Raw genomic sequence first — 18,908 nt, 5'->3', positions numbered from 1 at the left:
GTTCTACTGTATTAGACTATCAATAAAATAGTTTTTGTTTGTTTGTTGTTTAACGCCACACTCAACAATGTTCCTGCTATATGACGGCAGTCTGTAAATAATTGAGTCTGGACCAGACAATCCAGTGATTGACATCATGAGCATCAACAATACAATAGTCATACATTTTCGTCCCTGGCTGTTGTAAAGCATCCACTTCATCATGAAGGTAAGATCTTGTACTTTACCTGGTCTTTACCTACTTTAACAGTGCATTACTTCAATAGATCTATACACAAACAGCAGCAGAAACATGGTTGGAGTGTGAAAACTATTTAGGTCCGTGGTATTACCTAGCTTGTCGTGTACAACTGAAACACAGATGTTTGCAAAGGATGATAACTGTGACAATAAATTTGAATATCTAAGTATCTATTACTATCTAAGGCACTGTATTGCTTTTAAGAAAAGGAAATCAACAAGTCAATGAGATTTAAGAATGAATCAAAGAATTCTGCAAGAAATATATTGTATTTACCTGTGTTAGTATCAAATCCATGAACAGATCCATGTAAAAAGTTTGGCCCCAAACATGTCAAAAGGGATATGGTTTTATTAAATTCCAAACAGATATTTCATAAGTCATGTCTAATTGCTGGCATAATGATGAGAGAGGTGTGTCCTGTCATGTCAATTTTTGACATGTTGCAGGTCACAGAGCCTTTGGCTTCTATTTGTGTACAAGGGCGCTCACCACATTACTTACGGTAAAATCTATTTTTGCAATATTGTCTTCAATGGATGAAGTTTCTGGGCCTTAGTTCCTGATCGATTGTTTTCATGTCAGCCAGGGGAGAACTTACAGCCTGAAATGTGGCAGTTAAAGGTGATGTGAAACGGGGTTTAAGGTTGGCAGCAATAGAAATTGGCACTAGTCCCATAGTTCTTGCCAAACTGCTCAATAGTTAAGGTATCATAAGGACAAGCAGAAATTTGTCATTTTCATGGGTTTTGCTATATGTTATCATCATAAGGACTAGTGGACTGAAAATGTTAGTTTCTAAGGCTGGTCAAGTTCAAGATTTAAGCGACGTGCGTGGATGGGTGGGTGGATTCATGGGTGGGTAATAGCAGGTGCGTCCGTGCATGTGGCTAATTGTACTAGTCCAGACTGATGCCTGTGTTATAGTGCTAGCCCACTGAGATACAACGCTGCAATTTGACATGTGGTTATCCATTTGAGACACAGTGTACTGAGTACAAGCTGACTTGTCCTTGTTATACCCCCTAAAAGCTAAGTGGAAGGTAGGGTAACAACAAGTAACATGTTTTGACATCTTTGGTATGATGCTGTCAGCGATTGAACCACTGGCCTTTCACAGACACTCTGTCCCCCCACCAGGGAGGCACTCAAGGAATTATTAGTGCAAATCTATGACTTGTGCTTGCAACCATTTCAGTTGGGTACACACTTCTGCCACTTTGCCACCCACATGTGGGACTATGCATGACAAATCTTAGATCTATCAATCAAGTTCCAATTTAAACTAAAGGAAAAAATACTGAAACCAATTTTTATATTTTAGTTATTTTTCATTTGAAGAAAACAGAATGGAAACATTGACATAAAGAAATCATGGGGATTTTTTATTTAAAAAATGTTCAAAATATTTTTTTACAAAGCAACCCTAAAAGAAATATGAACAGACAAGTTACTGAAAACTACGACTTTTTATTTAAATAAAGACAATCCCAATCAAGAATTATGTATTACTTCTTAGTATTAGTGTGATAATATTTTAGTTCAAAAGATATTTATACAGTTCTTGTTCACTGCATGAAATGTTTAGGAAGACGATGTGTAACATTAGATCAATTGCCAAAGTGCAGAGTAAGTAAATTTAGAGCAATTGAAAAGGTAGGCCTGTGACAGGTAGATCTCGTGGCAGGGCCTGTAGTTTTAAATTTGAATGAGTCCTTACGACCTGCAGTAAATTTATGCATTGATTTCCTTGTCAAAGTAAGCTGAAGTTTGTTCAATGTGGGCTGGAAGAGTTTAGTCAAGGCCTGCAGCTTCTGAAGTTTATGGGCCCTGATGCCAGACTGGACATATGCAGTCACCTTATTGTCAGAGTTTGGTAATGAGTGACAGACTGGATTGTCTGACATTTTGTTCAGTTAAACTGACAATAATTTTTATAAATGATGATGAAAGATAAAGAATAACACTGTTTTATTGCTGCATGTTATCCATATATATAGTCTACATCAAGAAAAACAAAGAAAGTAAGCTCATCTTAATTGGTCTGTCAACAGAGTGGGCTAACAAGCCTCGTATTATTAACCGGAGTACCCACAGTGTATGGTACTAGGTTGTACATGGACTAACCACAGTGTATGGTACTAGGTTGTACATGGACCCACAGTGTATGGTACTAGGTTGTACATGGACTAACCACAGTGTATGGTACTAGGTTGTACATGGACCCACAGTGTATGGTACTAGGTTGTACATGGACTACCCACAGTGTATGGTACTAGGTTGTACATGGACTACCCACAGTGTATGGTACTAGGTTGTACATGGACCCACAGTGTATGGTACTAGGTTGTACATGGACTACCCACAGTGTATGGTACTAGGTTGTACATGGACCCACAGTGTATGGTTCTAGGTTGTACGTGGAGTACCCACAGTGTATGGTACTAGGTTGTACATGTCTCATAATGTTAACATCATATTTTATTATGCATTAATCATTTTCTTAAAAAATAACCAGTCACAAAACAATATGTTTCAGTTCATAGTTTCAGTCAATATTTTAATATGACTAAATGACTTGACTGAAACTTTGTCTGCTGAAAATGAAAAACAAAGTTCCAGAGAAATGTTGTGGGTAAGCTACATTGTGAACTCTAATCTCCACCCCAACTATCATAAAAGACCAGCTCCTGGTGTCAATGCCCCCCCAACAATATATTTTGTTTTCATCAGGGGTGAGCCCAGTTAAAAACATGTTTTATCAACTCTGCCATTCTCACTTATTCAGAAAAAATCCAAATTTACCCAATTAATTCACTCTCTTAATTTAGAAAACTCTGAAAAACTAAGTATATTATAATTAAACAAATACCCAACAAAATAGTATTGAGCCCCCCAAATATTCTATGGCCTCCCTGTTTTGTAGATTTTGGGGCCGTGGGACACTATAATGCAACAACCCAGGGTGTGTGACAAAAGCCCAACTGTATATTTTAGCAGGCTGAGGCTGCTATGGCAACACAAAAAGCACAAAAAGTAACACAAGAGCAGTTACCTTGGAAGTTTCATCCCAGAAACTTTAATCTTTCTGTTTCCACAATGTATATCTGGTAGATAAGAAATAGTGCTGGTAAATGTTCTCAAATATCTCCTGACTTGTGAGCAGACGGACAGCTGGGAAACTGGGGGGGATAACTCTTGTTAGCAAATATTTGACTGGTTCCCTTCCAGATAAAACTGTAGACAGATGCCCAGTCTAGCAAGTCTTAATGCTGAAGATGACAGACTGAATCATGTGTTAAGGCTCTCTTGCAATTTTGTAGTCTTTCTATCTATATTATTCATGTTATATTTGTTTCACATAGATTCAAGGACTGAATAGAAAAATATACATTGTTTATTTGGTATATTAGTATTGAATTTCTTTCAGGAATATTTCAGCACATGTTTTGTGTTTATTGCAATTATTGGTTAAAATATTGTCAAAAGGTAAAATAGTTTTGAAACAATCAAAGGTTTGCTTACTATTATGGGCTAGAAGATATTTATTTAAATTATTATTTCATTGAAGTATGAGAGAAAACATAAGAGGAAACAATTTGTGATTGTAAGCCTATAATAAGTCAAATAATTGTTGTTGTTTCTTCCATTATCTTGCCCAAATGATTCATTATGTGTATATAATACATTAACTTGGTTAGTATGCTAGGGGATCTGTGTATCAACTGTAATCAGAATATCTCCTCTGCATCTGGTTACCATTGCAGAATATAGGTCCCCAGCACCCCATGCTTGTCTCTCCAAGATTCCAGCCAGGGCAGATAAGCTCTCCAGCAACCCATGCTTCTATCCAAAAGATTCCGGGGCAGATTGTCTCTCAAGCACCCCTTGCTTGTATCCCAAAGATTCCAGGGCAGATTAGCTCTCCATCACCCCATGCTTGTATCCCCAAGATTCCAGGACAGAGTGGCTCTCCAGCACCCCATGCTTGTATCCCCAAGATTCCAGGGCAGAGTGGCTCTCCAGCACCCCATGCTTGTATCCCAAAGATTCCAGGGCAGAGTGGCTCTCCATCACCCCATGCTTGCTTCCCCAAGATTCCAGGGCAGAGTGGCTCTCCAGCACCCCATGCTTGCTTCCCCAAGATTCCAGGGCAGAGTGGCTCTCCAGCACCCCATGCTTGCTTCCCCAAGATTCCAGGGCAGAGTGGCTCTCCATCACCCCATGCTTGCTTCCCCAAGATTCCAGGGCAGAGTGGCTCTCCATCACCCCATGCTTCTGTCCCCAAGATTCCAGGGCAGAGTGACTCTCCATCACCCCATGCTTGCTTCCCCAAGATTCCAGGGCAGAGTGGCTCTCCAGCACCCCATGCTTGCTTCCCCAAGATTCCAGGGCAGAGTGGCTCTCCAGCACCCCATGCTTCTATGCCCAAGATTCCTGGGCAGAGTGACTCTCCATCACCCCATGCTTGCTTCCCCAAGATTCCAGGGCAGAGTGGCTCTCCATCACCCCATGCTTCTGTCCCCAAGATTCCAGGGCAGAGTGGCTCTCCAGCACCCCATGCTTGCTTCCCCAAGATTCCAGGGCAGAGTGGCTCTCCATCACCCCATGCTTCTATGCCCAAGATTCCAGGGCAGAGTGGCTCTCCAGCACCCCATGCTTGTATCCCCAAGATTCCAGGGCAGAGTGGCTCTCCATCACCCAATGCTTGCTTCCCCAAAATTCCAGGGCAGAGTGGCTCTCCAGCACCCCATGCTTGTCTCCCCAAGATTCCAGGGCAGATAAGCTCTCCAGCACCCCATGTTCATCTCCCAATAGGATTCCAGGACAGAATAGCTCCCCTGTAACCCATGCTTTTCTTACCATAGAATTATAGGCAGGATAGGTCCCAATTAAGCACCCCATGCTTATGTCCCCAAGGTCCCAGGCCAGACTAGCTCTCCAGCACCCCATGCTTGTCTCCCCAAGATTCCAGGGCAGAATATAGCTCTCCAGCACCCCATGCTTCTATCCCCAAGATTCCTGGGCACATTAGCTCTCCAGCACCCCATACTTGTCTCCTTAAGATTCCATGGTAGATTGTCTCGCCAGCACCCCATGCTTGTCTCCCCAAGATTCCAGGGCAGAACAAATCTCCAGCATCCCATGCTTCTATCCCCAAGATTCCAGGGCAGAATATAGCTCTCCAGCACCCCATGCTTCTATCCCCAAGATTGTAGGGCAGATTGTCTCCCCAGCACCCCATGCTTGTCTCCCCAAGATTCCAGGGCAGAATAAATCTCCAGCACCCCATGCTTTTCTACCCAAGATTCTAGGGCAGAATAAATCTCCAGCACCCCATGCTTGTCTCCCGGATTCCAGGGCAGATTGTCTTTCCAGCACACTATGCTTGTATCCCCAAGGTCCCAGGCCTGACCAGCTCTCCAGCACCCTATGCTTATAATAGAATAGGTCCCAAGCACCCCATGTTAGTCTCCCCATAGGATCCCAGGGCAAACCTTGCACCTATGCTTGTCTTAATTAAGAGTTGACTAATAAGAGGACTGGGTGGTTAAAAATTGAGGACCTGGCTTATTGTGCTATTTTACAGCATGAAATTTTGATCCTGCTATCAACTACTGGTTTTCCTGGCTACTGGTTATTTAAAAGATACCATGGAGTTCATATACTGAACCATTGTTCGATGTTGAACCCAATTTTCAACATGATAACACAAATATTGTGCAGCCAGTTTTGAGTGCTGGTGTTGAACCCTTACATGCAGCCTGTCTCAACAACAGTCCTGTTGCCTGCTGATACAGCAGCATCTGTGGCAATCTATCTAAACATCTGCCAGTGCACCTGCTCATCCTGTAGCAAACATAGTCAAGAGGATCCCATGAAGAAAAAGAAAACAGTACATTATATGGATGACAGAAATACATATTTTCACAGTCCTCACATCAGAAATATCACTACCTGTATTGACATATTTAGCTCCATGCTCCCAGGAGCACCTCAAAATAACCATCCAAGCTTGAGGCATGTTGCAACAACAATGAATACCTTGCTCGTCTGGAAGTGGGAGAGTGTGTTTGGATGAACGCTGCGAGGACAAGTCATAATTCACAGACAGAGGGTGTTAGGACTGTTTCGAGTCAGTGAGTATAGTTTAATGCTGCTTTCAGCAATATTCCAGCAACATCACGGCTGGGAAAACAAGAAATGGGCTTCACACATTGTGCCCATGTGGGGAATCGAATCCAGGCAATCACATGGCGAGCGAACGCTTTAACCACTAGGCTATCCCACCGCCCCCAGGACTTTTTTTTAATTTTGGGAGGGGGTTTCTAAAGTTTAGAGGGTTCAATAACATTTACAGGAATCAGAACTTGTTTCTTTAACAATAACACCTGTTGTAAACTTTGAAATTTGGGTTGGTCATTTGAGTAAATTGTCTCAAAATCTAACTCACACAGCTCAGGCAAATATCAAACAATAGTTATCATTGTTAATAATTCTAAGAATACTACCTCTATTACATCTCTGCCATAAATCCTGTATTTTGGGTTAAATCACACTAACTAAAATTTTCAGATTTTCAACAGACGTCCTCTTCACTGTCAATTACACACACAACTAGTTGTCGCCAAGTAGTCTCATAACTGCCGTCATAATGGCGGCAACATCATTTTTTCCCCTTATCTACTACTAGAGGTAGATGAATTGAGGTGGAAGGGAGTACTTCGGATGTAATAGAGGAAGTATTCTTAGAATTATTAACAATGATAACTATTGTTCGATAATCCTTACGAAATCTCCACCTCTATTACATATCTGCCAGAATATCCCAGAGGGACCCGTCGGGATCTGCCTCCAGCAACTCCCAGTGTAATTGACAGCAATCCTCTTCTGCAAACCATTATTACTGATTCTAATTCTACTTGAGATAATTTTCCTCTAAAATTCCCCCTGAGGACTTGAAAGTCAGAAATGTGTCAAGAATCAGTCAAATATGTGATATTTTCACTAGATAGATTTACCGTTATATTTGCTGATCTTGATCATGATAATGATGTCAATTCCAATCTATTTCTGCTTAATGACGTCATTTCTTGGTAAATTTGGATTTGTGACCCTGATACCAGTGATGACATCACTTCCTGTGACGACGTCACTTCCGTTATGATGTCACTTCCAGTATGTCACTTCCCCTTTTCTAGGTAATGACATCTCTCTTGGTCTATTTTTACCCAAAGTCATTCCCTGATTAGATGGACCCTGTTCTGCTATTTCCGGTGCTGACGTCACTTCCGGTCTAATGGAGACATTTAATATTCAAGGTGCTTCTAATAAAGCATGTAATCACCCTTTGATGCTGCTGGTCTGGTGTCGGATCCTTGAAGTACAGAATGATCTATAACCTTCTATCGTCCCGTGTCGGAATTTGTTGTTTTGATGTAGATGTAGTAGAAAATCTGCTACCATAGGGATGGAGATTGTATTAGTTATAATCCCTTGTTGTTTTCTCCACTGGATGAACTTGTCCCATCTGTTGTCATATATGAGGGATAATGAAGGTCTCCACGATCTTGCCACAGCTTCAGAGTATCCGGATGTCCGCATCTTCTGCGTGATAACTTCCAAGCGGTTAGATGTAGGCTGGGTAGATTGTCGTGGAAAATGCTGGACTTGGGTTGTCATAGCAGATCTTGACAAAGAGGTAACTGAATAGGTACCTCCATTAGTAGCTTTAGTGGTCTGGGGAACCATGCCCTGCTGGGCCATATTGGAGCTATCAGTATTATTACGCAATCCGTCTCCTCCACCTTGTGGATAACCTTGTCCAGGAGAGACCATGTTGGGAATGCGTAAGCAAATAGATTGATCTCCATCGATAGTGCATCGATCTGGTGAGCTCTTTGGTCGGGAACTGGGCTGACATAAATCGGAAATTGGTTGTTCTGCCAGGTGGCAAATAGATCCAGGTATGGTGTGTCTCGTAACTTGGTTATCCACGCGAAGATCTGTAGATGTAAGGTCCATACTGTTGCCACTATTCTCCCCCGGCAAGAAAGGCTGTCAGTCAGTATGTTCAGTTACCCGGGTATATGTCTCGCTTCCATCCGGCAATTGAAGGAGTCTGCCAAGGCAAACAATCGTGTCTCCATACACAGGGGAGGATGGGTGTATTGGGACGTGAAGATAGGCATCTTGTAGGTCGAGGCTGATGAGCCAATCTCCTGTCTTCAACATCGACTGTAACGATCGCAGATTCCAGTGGCAGTACCAGTGAGTGAGTATGGTTTTACGCCGCTTTTAGCAATATTCCAGCAATATCACGGCGGGGGACACCAGAAATGGGCTTCACACATTGTACCCATGTCAGGAATCCAACCCGGGTCTTCAGCTTGATGAGCGAATGCTTTACCACTAGGCTACCTGACCCCCCCTGCGGCGGCGGTACCAGATATCTTTTGTTGTGGGTCTTTAGGTCAATAATCATCCTCATTTCGATTGTATTCTTCTTCGGGACTAAGAAGGCCAGAGAATAAAATCCCTTGGTGTTGTTGGTCTCCATTAGTCTCCAAATGGCTTGCATCTTTAGTAGCTTCCTGGCTCCGCCTAGATGAAATCTGCGTCCGATGGTGTGTGTCTTCAGGATAGGATGTTTCCTGAAATGTAGCTTGTACCCATGAGTCTGGAATCCAGTGGTTGAGCCTAACTTGCTTCCAATTTTCGGCGTATGACAGAAGGCACCCTCCCACTGGTCCCCGAGTTGGCATTATGTTGGAAGACAGTAGGCGTAAATTGCAGTCCATAGACGTGACCAGGTCGAAAGGGTCTATGATGTCAGAAGGGGTGGTATGGGAGTCAGAACCTGCGTTCATTTCTGCCTCCAGATCTTCCATGGCGATTGTATATTCGTTTCTTGTAGTCTGGCTGGTGAAAAGAATCCTGAGAAGATTGTCGCTTGTCATACCCCACACCTTGGTTGGAATTAATCCTTCCCGAAGGGGACAAACTTCTTCTTAGGAGGCCATTTGGAAGATGAAGATTTGTAGTCCCAGGGAGGCTTCTGAGGATGGGATGTTGATAAGTTGATAGTTGAAGTTTGGAATCATTCTGCAGGGTCTTGTCTCACTTCATCTATAACAAGTCCCAATTTTCCGTTGAATGTTGTGGTAGCTGATATAGATTGTGTTGTTATCATCCTCTTGGTCTGGTTAGAAACAGCTATAAGTTGTTGATGCTGTAGCTTTAGGAGTTGTGAAGACATCCAGACTTGGGAGGAGAGTACCGTATTTTCTTGAGTATAGTGCGCACCCATGTATAATGCGCACCCCCCTCAAGAAAATACGGTAAGTCTTCTTGCATCCTGACAATAGTATCTAGAAGGCTATGGATGAGTCCGACTTGATCAGTCCTAATAGTCATGGGCGTTTCTCTGGTTATTTCTTCATAGGATGGCTGTATTGTGGAATGATGAGTCTGATTCTGGCAACAAACCAATTAATGTAAGCGCTAGGGCTGGGACGGGTAACTCGGGTACTCAGGACTACCCGGACCCGTTGTTAGTCATGTGATTTTATTGTTTAATGGCAAAAATTATCTATGGTTACACTTTAAGTGACAAATGTTCACATTTCTTTCCGACTATGCACACATTCCTTCTGACTTTATATGTTTGCATAAAGATAAAACTTCAGTTAACTTCAGTGTATGCATGACCATATCGGTTTATAGTGTATCTAAATACATTTTGACAGGAGTACGGTCAAACATTTCCCAATCGGACATATTGTACTTATCTCTTCAGACATACAGTGGGGACCCGGGTAGGGTCGGGTAATAGGGGGGTGGGTACCGGGGGTAGTAAATTTGGACTCATCCCAGCCCTAGTAAGCGTCAATATCCATAGTGTATCTGGAAACCGACGTCAGATCCTTAATCCTCATAGCAGGTAGTGTGTTGCTAGTGTTGGGGTTGTGTACCAACTTGTAGAAATCTTCGTCCATATTTGGGAATTCCGGAAGTGGAGCCTCGTGGGTCCTATATAACTTCCGCTTTAATGGAGGTAGAGGTAGTCGTTCACCCTGCTTGAGCTTGAGTAAACTGTCAGACATCTGGTCTACTACCTTGCCAGTGTAACTGAGCCAATGTGTTGAAACAATGTAGGAGCATGACATCCCCAATATTCCGGCATCTGGGGTGGCGCATTCTGTGTCACAGGAGGTTGGAGTACAGGCATAAGATGGTAGAGTTCTTCTATCAACTCTATGAAGGTGTAACCTTCGGTGTAGTCCAGGAGGGGTGAGTCATCAGCCTGATCTTCGCACTCCGCTTCTGCCTCCGAGTGACCGGAACGATCAGCTGGCTGGATGAATGGTCGGTCAGCTGGGTAGCAGTGTGCTCTCGTGACCAGGGAAATCTTATTTGCCAGAGCTATCTTCTTGATCTTCGCCATTTCTTTGTCCAGCACTGAGAGCTTCCTCTTGAACATGCTGTTCATCATCTCCTGTTGTTGCTGGAACAGTTGATGAATAAGACTCATAGAGTACAGGAGATGATGGGATATCTAGAGAGGGAGATGCTGGGGTGGAGCCGATTTCTCAGCTGTGATGTTTTCCACCTTCTGCTTCGCAGCCTCACGTCTCTTGGCCTTGGTCGTAGCTTCGGCCATCTTGGAGAAGATCTTATCTGGCGTGTTTGACGCACTTCTCACATCTTTTCTTCTTGTTAAAAGAAGTGCCTCTGCACTTAGTGTAGCTTTCATGAGGACCTCCTGTGACCATGAAACGGCCACACTTCTTGCACCCGGGGATAGAGTGAGACTGCATGCTGACCTCACAAAGAGCACCAAACACCAGTTATACTTCCATGCGTGCTCTTACTCCATCAGCAAACTTAATGAATACTTATATGTCTGCTATTATAGAAAATTATGAGAATAATCTTAGATTAATGTGACTTACTACCAAGTGCTAGATCGTTACTTCTATCATAATAGGTGTTGACTCTAGCACACACATCGTGGCTTGGGTAGTTATGAGACTACTTGGTGACAACTAGTTGTGTGTGTAATTGACAGTGAAGAGGAAGTCTGTTGAAAATCCGAAACTTTTAGTTAGTGTGATTTAAGCCAATTTACAGGATTTATGGCAGAGATGTAATAGAGGTAGAGATTTTGTAAGAATTATACTATTTTTCTGTTTGTTTAAACAAATTCATTTGCTTCCCAAAAGACCAAGACCAAATGGCTGGTACCTTATCAGGACATGTGAGTTAAAAAAGTGATACTATAAGAAGATTCTGGTGGACTGCACCCAGCAACTACTTACTGTCATAGGACAAATGGTTTTGACTATTTCATTTGGGTAATTCGTCCATTGGCGCCTTTGTCTCGTTTGTCCCACAGGCTTCCATTCCATTCATCCCCGTCTGCCGGGTGACTGGAAACACCACTATTTCATACAGGCCAGACAACCCAGACAACCCACACATCTACAGTTCACAACAATGTCCCCTCTTCCCCTTTATTCAGCCACCCTGCAGGATCATATACATCAAGGGCATAAACACTCACCATCATCTCGTCCATGGTAATTTTACTTGCAAATGTATTTCATTCTTCCCATGAGTTGTGAAGAAAAGCATCAATGAATACAGCAACACATTAATTCCTTCCAGTGTTTTCAAATCCAGTACAATAAATATTTAAACCATATCAGACATTAACATCAAAGACATGCCACCTACTTACTGCCTACACCACCACTAGTCATCAGTCTTTTATCACTAAAAAATCCTCTCTTATGTAATAATTTCAGTATTTGGATAATAACATGAAGCATATTTAAAAACAACTTCAGGAATTACTTCTCCCAACAGCTCTTTAATAAATTCCAATTTTCCACTACAGCAGGTGAAGTTGGAAAGTGGCCTGCAGGGCATGTGTGGCAAGCCTACCCCTTTAATAACACAGCAATTCAAAGCTTGGACCAGACATTAGCATCTTTGATCAGCAATGATCAATATTTGTCTCGAGGTATTAAATCACTTCAAACACCAGTAAACATGTCAGTAAAATGCCTATGAAAAAGACAATTACGCAATGCAATTAGGATTCAAATATTCAATTTTCAGTTCCTTTTGATTTTTTAGGTATTTATGTCTGGGCATTATAAGTCCCAATATATTTCTTGTTGCACTGAATAGCGGGAGGTTTTATAATGCTTTCAGCATTTATCTAGCCATATCAGGGCAAGGATGCAAAGAATAAATACATTGCTCCCATGGCGTGAGTGTGACAAGAATGGGATTATGTGCTGTTGTCTGATTGGTTGATTTACCTTCTTAAATGGAATTGGATCCTGCAAATCTTCTGGAATTTTTACTTTTAATTTTAATTTTGAACCTGTTTTAAAAGATATATTTTTCACTCAATCAAAAATTTGAAAAAAATGTGACAATTTGGGCGGATAAAAAGGACACTGTATTGTATATATATATTGAGTTTCATCAACATTTATCAGAACAACTACAATTTAGTTGTTTCCTCTCCACAGTCTGCGGAATAGGCATGTCCAATCATCACAGAAGTGACAGTGACAGTGTGCACTGTATCATGACATCATGGCATTCATTATATTGTAGCAGCTATAAAATTTCCGAGTCCCGTGATGGGATTTGAACCACAGACCTTCTGATCAGAGGTCGGACGTCTTTTCCATATGCCCAAAGAGGTTAACCCCATCAGCAAGCTGACAAGGTAAGGATGTCATCTGTGGGATGACTTCAAGCCCTGCTACACTGACAAGGTAAGGATGTCATCTGTGGGATGACTCCACGCCCTGCTACACTGACAAGGTAAGGATGTCATCTGTGGGATGACTCCACGCCCTGCTACACTGACAAGGTAAGGATGTCATCTGTGGGATGACTTCAGTCCCTGCTACACTGACAAGGTAAGGATGGCATCTGTGGGATGACTCCACGCCCTGCTACACTGACAGGGTAAGGATGTCATCTGTGGGATGACTCCACGCCCTGCTACACTGACAAGGTAAGGGTGGCATCTGTGGAATGACTCCACGCCCTGCTACACTGACAAGGTAAGGATGGCATCTGTGGGATGACTCCACGCCCTGCTACAATATCACGTCTGTCTCAACTGTGAGAGTTCACATGACAAGAGAGTGCCTTCGGAAAATTACTGATAATTTTTGTATTATGCAATGTGGATAAACAATATGGGTGTTTACATTTCAAGTATTATTGAGTTTGTGAAACTTGGAAGTTGTAACATTAAGGTTGCAAATGAAATTTTTCGGGCATTAACATCCACAAATCTGAAAAGAAGCAATGTTTATCTCCAACTGAAGTAACTGAGTTAACATCTGAATGCCATGTAGGTAGGACATCAGGGCTAAGAAGGGTCCAAATTTACTACCCTGGTACCCACAACCCTATTACCAGACCCAACCCGGGTACCCGCTGTTGGTGTCAAGAGAAAGATAATCAGAGAAATGTCTGATTGGGAATGACAGTAGCCCTGGCAAACTAGTACTGTATTTAGATACACGTATGAAACGATGTGGTCATGCCTACACTGAAGTTGACTGAAGTTTAATCTTTTTTGAAACATATATAAATCAGAAAGAATGTGTTCATAGTCATTAAGAAATGCGAACATGAGAGGCTTAAAATTTTTGTGTAACCATGTAGTTGTTGTGAGTGAGTGAGTGAGTGAGTGAGTGAGTATGGTTTTATGCCGCTTTTAGCAATATTCCAGCAATATCACGGCGGGGGATACCAGAAATGGGCTTCACACATTGTACCCATATCAGGAATCAAACCCGGGTCTTCGGCGTGATGAGCGAGCGCTTAAACCACTAGGCTACCCGACCGCCCCTAGTTATTGTGAACTTTTGTCATGAAACAATATATCACATGACTAAATATGGGTCTGGGTATAATCCTGTGGGTACCCGGGTCCTACTCAGTACCCACCCTTACCAAGTACCCGAGTTACCTGTCCCAGCCCTAGTGGACATGCTGCATGTTAGTATTCTTCCATGGAGGTTTACGTCACTAGAACTGAATCTTTGATTTCACTCAGATATTTTCAAAACGTGAGCCTGGAGGTATTTTTTTCTAATTTTTTTAAAATTGTTCACAGGAACACACACACAGTGATTTTCTTCTGTTGGTTTGTTTGTTTGTTTGTTGTTTAACACCACACTCATTAACAATCCAGCTAAATGATGCCGACTATAAATGATCGAGTCTGGACCAGACAATCCAGTGATTGATATTGTGAGCAATGATTCATGCCAATCTCATTAAAATCAGACCTTAGTTCTCGCTACAGCTAAACAAAGATCTGAAGACATCCCATTAGGGGTCACGTCAGAACGACCTTTCATCCAACCAATCAGAGCGTCGCTTACCAGATTATGAAAGTGACAGTCGGAATGTGATTTCTAATCATGCAATCTCGAAAACTTTAACATGGGGTATTCCGAACGTTAGTTACAGGTTTAAATTCTGAATCCTTACAATCTAGACCATCTATTAGCCATTCCAGAATGTTTTTTTGTTCAGGTTTCAAATTTGTAATCGAGAATTGGTCAAAATATGTTTCGAAGCGAAGTCGCCAATTTGAAATTAGTGCTGTAAAGCACGAGAAAGCTGCCTTCTGATTGGTCATTCCAATGGTCGGTCAAATTTCGCGCAAGGTCGGTCTGACGTGACCCGTAATGAGATGTCCTCAGATCTTTGTTTAGCGGTAGCCAGAACTAAGATCTGATTTTAATGAGATTGTGATTCATGCCATCGGGGTACAACGACCAGGTCCCCAAGCCTGACCACAGATCCATTAAGTCACCTCTTACAGTCATCCTAGGTTGTCGGGAGGCAGTTCTAACCCGGAATCCCCACTGTGTTGTTCTGAAGGTCATGGTGGCATTGAAATGATGTGAGGCTGGATGTGTGGTAGAAAGGCAGGCAGGGACACAAATCTTTGATTTTGGCTATATTTCAATTTTTGAAATTGACATTTCTTTTTGTTATATTACAAAATTTCTGCAATTAATTTCATGTTTCTGCAACTGTAAGCTCTACTCATACAGTAATATAAATATACAAATTGCTTTATGTTCATAAATTATGGCCACTGTTGCATAAATGGATGTAGTTTTCCAAACAAGTTTCTCTGGATATGCATGTAGATATTTGGAATTTTTACTATATTATCTCTTGATAACTTTTTCTCTTAATTGACTTGTACATTTTGTCAAGTTTCACACATGGGCTTTGATAAGAGACCATTATTTGGCAAGTTCTAGCATGTTACATTCTTACAATTTTATTGCACAATCCATTTTGGCCCCACTTCAAAACAAAACTGTTTAAAATAGCTGAAGTGACATTAAAAATATGCGTTCAAACTCACCAACTAAAACCCATTTACATAACAGAACATATAAAAATAAGTGCATATTATCTTACCAAAGATCCTTTTTGAGAATCGTCCCGTACCACTTAGTCCAACACACCTATCACCAGAGAATTCTCTGTCTTCACTCAACCATATGTCTCCAACATGACGAAAGGTCGTTTACTTTTGCAGCCTTTCAGGGGCTTTCTCCTTCTGCCAAGTGCTGAACTATTAATTAACACTAATGAGATCTTAAAACATGCATATGTCTGTGTGTAATATGTTGTTGTTGATGTTATGAAGTTGGTATTTCAATTTGTGTGGGACCATGTAAATAATGACGGACTTTGTGTACACAAGTTACAAAAATACAAACGTCTGTGTAACAACAGCTCCACACAAGTTATGTCAAAGTGAGGCTGTAGAGTATGGGGCTCAAACACCAGTGATAAAATATTGAGATATTTTCAAATTCATGACCTGTAACAGTTTGGGATCAGCAATTTGAAAATATCCTAAATCTCACAGCTTAAATGGATTTGTTGTCAGGAATAACATCTAATTTTTGAAAGGAAAATAAATTTACATCAACATTCTGGTGTAATTGAAAAATGAATTTATTCAATCTGTGGCTTATTCAAGATTTTCTTCTTGGGGCTTGCAAGAATAAATGATTTAAAATAAATGATTTTTATTGATATAAACATTCTTGTGTAAATGGATATCAGATTCTTAAATCTCAGGTCAAACAGATTGAGTTAAGATATTAAAGTTTTGCAAATGGAATAAAACTTTCATGAATATAGAAAACATTTCACTTAATGGTTTGTGTGCTGGAAAAGTATGATAATGCAATGATATTTGATAGCTATTGTAAATTAAATTTCATCTTGTTCTTTAAAACCTGAATCCCTTAGGTTTAAGTGAAACGAAAGTGGCTGACATGACTCGATCGTTTAGCTGATAGGGAGGTGGAGTTGAGTGGGCTGCATTTAAAGGAAGCCTTGTCTGCAATATCTTAAAGGGAGGAAAGCACACTGTGACACAAGCCATAGTTGGTTACCACCTTCTTGAAACTGAGGCATGGTATGGAGTTTGAACCATTGATCAGCAGATCCTGGCATAACAAAGGGATGTAAATCTCCATAGTGAACTGTAGTATCTTAGAATAGGCAATTCCTGTCTTCTCAATCAAAATAAAAAAGTCTGACACACTCAGTCCAGTTTAGCTAAAAAAAAGCACCATAGTCCTGCAGCTGCTTGAGTATGCACACTGTTTAAAACCCATGAAGTATGCATGTAGAAACAGGTGTGCACACCCGACATGCGATGTGTGCGTGTACACCAGATTTTACGTTTCTACATCCATGAAGCAAAAACATTGACTATAATTCTTATAAATAAATTAGTCTATAACAATAACTTCACAGAATGCTTATTTAATCATTAACACAAAACACTTCAGACAACAGTCAGTGACATGGTTCAGTGCAGTAATGCAGCCCAAGCCCCACCTACTCTATTAACAGCCGAGGTGGTTGGGTAGCCTAGTGGTTAAAGCGTTCGCTCGTTACGCCGAAGACCCGGGTTTGATTCCCGACATGGGTACAATGTGTGAAGCCCATTTCTGGTATCCCCCGCTGTGATATTGCTGGAATATTGCTAAAAGCGGCGTAAAACCATACTCACTCACTCACTCTCTCATTCACTATTAACAGCCCATCAGAAACAGTACTCTACTTGTGGCATGGCCTAATTTGGGGATGGTTTATAACAAACAAAACTGCTTGGTTTATCAAATCGAAAACCATGGAATGACTTGCAATTAATTCATGCATCCATGAACAGATCACATACATGTACTTAAAGTGTATTTTTCGTCAGAATTAAAGAAATTTGTGATTTCTTCAAGCAGTAATAAACTGGAGGCCAAAAGAAACTTTACCACTTTAAAATGAAATTGCAAAAAGTTAAAAACACAAGTTCAAACTAAGTCAATGCAAAACACATTGTCCAAACATAACAATGGTCTATGCAAAAAGTGACACTCGTCCATGGAACATTTCTTTGTAGGATACCCGGTATGCAAAAAAGTGAAAAGCATGTGCCACTTTGGCAGCAGAAACTACACACGCAAAAAGGGTATATAAAGGATACAGACAGCATATCAGACACTCAAACTAATAAAAAACCACCCAAGAAATGCCACAACTGACACCTGAACAACACGAGCGGGCCCTTGGTATGATACAGATGTTACACACAGCCCGGGCAGACATCAGACAGACCAAGAACAGGCATACCCTGGGTAACTATGCCCAATGAAGACCAGTATTTGCGTACTTTGCATCTCCAGAATCAATTCCTGACAGTGACGTCATCAGCAACAAATGCCTTAGGGCATATGGCTAGTAAAAAGACAGTGGCCAGGTGTTTCAGGGCTCAAGGAATTAGGGCTTACAGACCTTACAGAGAACAGCTATGGACAGCGCAACATCATCGTCAGAAATTGAGATGGGCCTGGATTGTACATCATGGGCAGCGACGTGACTGGCAGAGGGTCGTCTTTACTGAAGAAAGCCAGTTCTGTCTGTTTAGAACTGATGGAAGACAGCGTGTTTACCACCGAAGGGGAGAATTAACAGTGGCATGTTGCGTTGTGTGGGAGGTCGTGCCGTATGGTGGATGGGGTGTTATGGTATTGGGAGGAATTTGTGGGCAGGAGAGAATACCACTGGTTATCATTAACAGAAATTTGACAGCTCAACGTTACATGGATTACTTTCTTCATCCAATTGTCCTATTATTTCTACAACAGCTGCCACATGGTGTTCTTTATCAGCATGACTACGCAAGACCCATACAGCCCAAATCGTACAGAACTTCAACTTGTTTCTGTAGCCTGCACGCTCCCAAGACATGTCCCCTATAGAATTCCTCTGACAGAGACTGCATCCTCCAGCCATACAGAATGAATTGATCCAGGCCCCCTAAAAAAATTGTGACATATCCCACCTAATGTCATGAGACTTTTTCTGTGCACTGGAGAATTTTATACGTGTCTTACATGCTTTTAATGTGACTTGTGATTGAACTTGAGGGATTTTAGATGTGTGTGCCCTTTGTCCATTACATTGAAAATTTATTTTTGCTACCTGACCTCAATCAGGGCAACTTTCATCCAATATTGGATGCTGTATGACTGTCATTTTAAATTTCGATTTTATTGAGATTTTGATCTTTTCA

At 41.5% G+C, this 18,908-nt stretch overlaps 1 protein-coding gene across 1 annotated transcript; it reads left to right on the top strand.

Moving 5' to 3' along the window:
- Positions 1–202: 202 nt before the first annotated feature.
- On the top strand, positions 203–5,088 carry LOC125372455 (vegetative cell wall protein gp1-like). The gene is made up of 3 exons (XM_048382522.1): positions 203–208; positions 4,291–4,879; positions 4,970–5,088. Exons 1-3 carry the CDS (start codon positions 203–205, stop codon positions 5,086–5,088), a joined length of 714 nt encoding a protein of 237 aa, XP_048238479.1.
- Positions 5,089–18,908: the final 13,820 nt, after the last annotated feature.

The sequence above is a fragment of the Haliotis rufescens genome, unplaced genomic scaffold, assembly GCF_023055435.1.
Source record: "Haliotis rufescens isolate VD_foot unplaced genomic scaffold, xgHalRufe1.0.p SCAF_4, whole genome shotgun sequence".
NCBI classification, from domain to species: domain Eukaryota; kingdom Metazoa; phylum Mollusca; class Gastropoda; order Lepetellida; family Haliotidae; genus Haliotis; species Haliotis rufescens.
This window is presented reverse-complemented; position numbering and strand designations above follow the sequence as displayed.